The 4403-nt window shown below is 30.0% G+C and overlaps 1 protein-coding gene across 1 annotated transcript; it reads right to left on the reverse strand.

Annotated features, from left to right (window-relative positions):
- Nucleotides 1-791: 791 nt before the first annotated feature.
- LOC131647845 (protein RICE SALT SENSITIVE 3-like) lies at nucleotides 792-3348 on the reverse strand. Its single transcript, XM_058917663.1, has 7 exons — nucleotides 3076-3348; nucleotides 2924-2974; nucleotides 2689-2823; nucleotides 2370-2475; nucleotides 2179-2220; nucleotides 1978-2034; nucleotides 792-1719 (listed from the first exon to the last, which is right to left on the reverse strand). The coding sequence occupies exons 1-7, from the start codon at nucleotides 3213-3215 to the stop codon at nucleotides 952-954; spliced, it is 1299 nt and encodes a 432-aa protein (XP_058773646.1). The 5' UTR covers nucleotides 3216-3348; the 3' UTR covers nucleotides 792-951.
- Between the last annotated feature and the right edge of the window lie 1055 nt (nucleotides 3349-4403).

The raw sequence follows: 4403 nt of genomic DNA on the forward strand, positions 1-4403 counted from the left end.
AGTTAAAGGACGAAAATGGGGTATTTTCCCCACAATCTATTACAACATGAAAAGCTACTTGGTCTAGGCGTTGTTTTTGCCTTGAGATTTTCACAATATAGTTTTTTATTTACAAAACTCAAATTTAAGAGATTGGTAAAAATTTCGATAAGAATAACAAAGCACTAATTTACATGTTATATTTAAGAAAACATTTCTTTAATTTTTTGTTTACATATAGTTACAAAAATACAACTTTATTTTTATTTTTATTTCAAGAAAATTATACAATAAATAAAATATTGTCTAATCTTTCTAGTACAAGTATTTATAAATAAAAATAATCCCAAATTAAGCAAAATACTTACCTTCCACAATTAAACTCACTCTAAACAAAAAATAGAATAGACTTTCCTAAATCACACTCTTCTTATATTTCTACTATTGAACACAACTCACATTCAAAATGAAGGCTTTGCATTAAACTTTAGAGGCTCCAATATATATATATATATATATATATATATATATATATATATATATATATATATATATATATATATATATATATATATATATATATATATATATATATATATATATATATATATATATATATATATATATATATATATATATATATATATATATATATATATATATATATATATATATATATATATAAAGATTCACAAAGTTGTTTAACAAGATTTTAAAGTAAAAGAAAAATGTTTGGTAGAAGAACACATACAATGATGACCCAATGAAAAATTTATTTTAAGACATGATGTAAACTTTATGTCTAATTGAACTAAAAAGAAGAAACAAATGATCATTAATAAAGTCTCATTAAGAGGAATACATAAGAAAACACAAAGATACAATAGTGAAAAAACAAACACATGAAAAAGAAACACATCACTAGCTTTTTTTTCCTAGATACAAATTCTAAACCATACTTCCCAACAACATTCACTCCAAAAAGGTCTCCATAACATCTGAGTACATACCACCTTCTGAATTCCTATACTCCACACCTTGTTGTTGATGTTGTTGATGATGATCCATTGAAGTAGATGAAGATGATGAAGCAACTCTTGTAGGTAAAGTGAAACTCCTCTTAAACTTGTCCATTTTTCTTCCACTATCATGGTGACTATCCAAGCTCAAAAACTCATTTGGGTTTGAACCATCCGAGTTAGGATTTTGATTGAGAGGGTGATGAAGATTTTGATTATGATTATGATTTTGATTATGATCATGATCACTTTGTTTTCCTCCTAAGTTGTCAGGATTAAACAAAAGCTTAGCATCATCAGCTCTACCGGTTAAAGCGTTAAAGAAAGACAAACCGTTTGGCCATTTAATGTCATTGTCATGATGTTCTCCTCCCATCATGTCCTCAATTCTTGGAGCTTGATCATGTGATGATGCATGAGGCATGAGAAACATGTGTGTTTCATCTTTGGTTTGTGGAAAACCAAGCCTAGCTGCATGTTGTTGAAAATTGGGTGAGGATAGCATGGATGAAGGAGAAGTTAGGGGTCTCTGACCCCAGTTGAAGAGTGGCGGAGGTGGCCTAATTGGAAGGGTGGTGGAAGATGGTTTTGAAGGAAGTGAAGTTGATGAGGAAGTGTTCCTTGTTGATGAGAAAAGCTGTGAGAGATAGAAACCAGATTGGTAGCCTAATGATTCAAATGTGTGCCTCATTCTTAGAACAAAATGAAGATCCTCAGGAATCTGAAAAATAGAATCACAAATATCAAACACTTTGTCTTTTCATTTTTAAGTGAGAGATCCTTTGGCCTAATGAATATCCAAACCATGCGGTCCAGATACCCGAATTCACGCACTCAACACACGTGTGTCCATTAGATCGGTGCGTGAATGTACAGTTATCTCGACCGCGTGGAATATAAGGTTGAGAGTATATATGTGCGGTCTTGTCCCCGCCGCAAGAAAATAAGCTATTTCCATACATGATAAAAATGTACTTACAATCTTGCAAGAACCAAGTTGAAGAAGACCATGGCCAGCTTGGATTACAGCAATGGTCTAGTCAAGGAAGCAAAGTAAAAATGAGTTGAAAAAAATCTTCAAAAACAAACTAAACCTTGTTGAGTTATTGTGAGACCAATAATAATAGCAAAAACCAAAGCTAGTAGTACTAACAAACTAACAATGATTTTGTTTTCTGACCTGAATGCCTGACTCAAATTGGTCTGTCCATTCAGGAGGAAGCTGCAATTAATATCAAAAAGAAGTTGAAATCAAAATCAATCAATCATCATATCATCAAAATATAACCAATAGAAAAACAAACAAAAAAACAAAATTTAATGCTAAGTAAGACAAGGGGAAAAATGAGAGAAGTAGAAGAAAATGCATACAGCATCAAATGAACTCTGCCAGTAGTTAGAGATGTTTGGTTCACATTCTGTTGGCTCTTTAAAGACCCATTTGTGACACTTATCAGATGCAACTTTCCCCATCAACCTGTTCCAAAAACAAACAAACAACAAAAAATTCAACCAATAATAACATAGTAGTACAAAGAACAAGAATTTATGCCCATGTTTATGTTTATGTTTATATTTGTGTATACATACAGTTAACAGTAACTTTCTCCACATGTAAAAAGAGAGAGAGAAAGAATAAAAGCACATCATAAGAAACAAAAAAACAAACAAAGGCCTACCCAGTACCCACCCTTCTCCATAATTATACAACTGAATGGACATTTTGCTGAAAGCTTTTCTAACAAGATCTTCTGCATCAATATCTTCAACACAACCTGAAGAAGAACCTCGTCCTCTACAAAATCCATCTTCCCACATCAACATCCTTAAAAACCACAAACAAAAAATGCATGTTAATTAGTTTACTCTAACTCAACAAAAATTTAGTATGAAACAAACAAAAAGAAATGAAATTTTACACTTACAAGCTACCGTTATCATCACCAACCTTGCAGCCATTACCACCTCTAACTCTACTGCAAGAAATGGACAAGACCCAGATGAGAAAAAAAAGAGAGAGAGAGATATATAGTAAGTAAGTAAGAAAGAATGGAAGTTGTAGAGAGAGAGAGAATACGGGCGAGGACGAATAGTCCAGAAGACAGAGTAAGTCCAGTCAGAGTTAAGACAGACGGTTCGGAGGGCCTCATGAAGGGCCATCATCCCAACAGCTTCTTTGCTCCTATCAGATTCAGAGGTTGCTCCTGAGCCCACCATTTCTATCTCTTTCTTTCTCTATCAATCTCTCTCTCTTGTTTATTTTTAATGACACAATTAGTCTAACCATTTATTTTTAATACTAAAATGATAAAGTACTAGGAGATCTCACCATTTTCAAAATGGCTCCCAAAAATGTGATGGAATTATATAAATTTTGCACAATGAAAATCAAAGAGTGAATTATTACCAAGAAAAAAACCCTTTTATTTATTTTAAGTTTAACTAAATATAAATTTTAATTCCGTTATTATTATAATTTTTTTTTTATATTGCTTCCATCTTAAAATAAAAGTTTTTAAAGTCATTATACACAGTTAAAAAAATAATAAATGAATATAAAAATTTTACAAAAATATCTTAATCGATCATCGTAAACTAAGATGTAATGATTTGAAACTAAAATAAATTATATTAAACAAATATATACTTAATTAATTTTGTATTTAAAAAAATAAAAGGACACTTATTGCATAAAAAATGATGGGGCAAACAAAATCTCAATGTTATGAAAAGAAACCAAAAATATGGTTTTAAATAGGAGCTACAAATTATTGTTATCATGATAAATGGATGAAAAATAATTAAAACTCTTTTTTTATTTGACTGCTACACACACTCTCTCTCATTTGTTTGAATCAAAGCAAGTTAGTTTGTTTACTTTGAGAGAAGGTGGTAAAAAGAGTGATGAAGAATTGCTTTACTAAAGAGAGTTTTTATATAAAAACAAAATTGAAATAGTTTGATACCTCCGGCCTTATTTATAAACAAAGATTCTTTATTTTAGGTTTATTGAATAATAAATGTATCTGATCTGCATAGCAGATCAGATACATTCATTACTCAATGAACCTAAAAAAATGAATTTTTGCTTATAAATAAGGCCAGAGTAGTACGTTTTTAACCATGAAAAACTGTGGGGACAGCTTTTATCATCCTTTTGTGTCTTTTTCTATGGTTTTTTTTAACAAACAGCAAAAGCAAAGAAGAAAAAGTGATACGAAAAAAAAGGTTAGAATCAGCTGTCCAATTTTATATATAGTTACTCAAAAGACTAATTGCACAAGAATGCACTATAATTCGATAATTTAGAACTTATTTCTTTTAGTTTTAAAAAAATACAATTTTTTTTGCTGTATTTTTAAAGTAAATTTTATAAAATTGTTTTTCAAAATATTGTAAATTTTT

This window comes from Vicia villosa, linkage group LG2 (assembly GCF_029867415.1).
Source record: "Vicia villosa cultivar HV-30 ecotype Madison, WI linkage group LG2, Vvil1.0, whole genome shotgun sequence".
Classification (NCBI taxonomy): domain Eukaryota; kingdom Viridiplantae; phylum Streptophyta; class Magnoliopsida; order Fabales; family Fabaceae; genus Vicia; species Vicia villosa.

Bases quoted from the DNA above. Each gene is read 5' to 3' on its own strand.
- LOC131647845 (XM_058917663.1), bottom strand. From the start codon at position 3,215: ATGGTGGGCTCAGGAGCAACCTCTGAATCTGATAGGAGCAAAGAAGCT. The intron at 2,476-2,688 runs GTGGGTACTGGG...TTTTTGGAACAG, and splicing joins TTGTATAATTATGGAGAAGG to GTTGATGGGGAAAGTTGCAT. The intron at 2,221-2,369 runs GTATGCATTTTC...TATTAATTGCAG, and splicing joins GGCAGAGTTCATTTGATGCT to CTTCCTCCTGAATGGACAGA.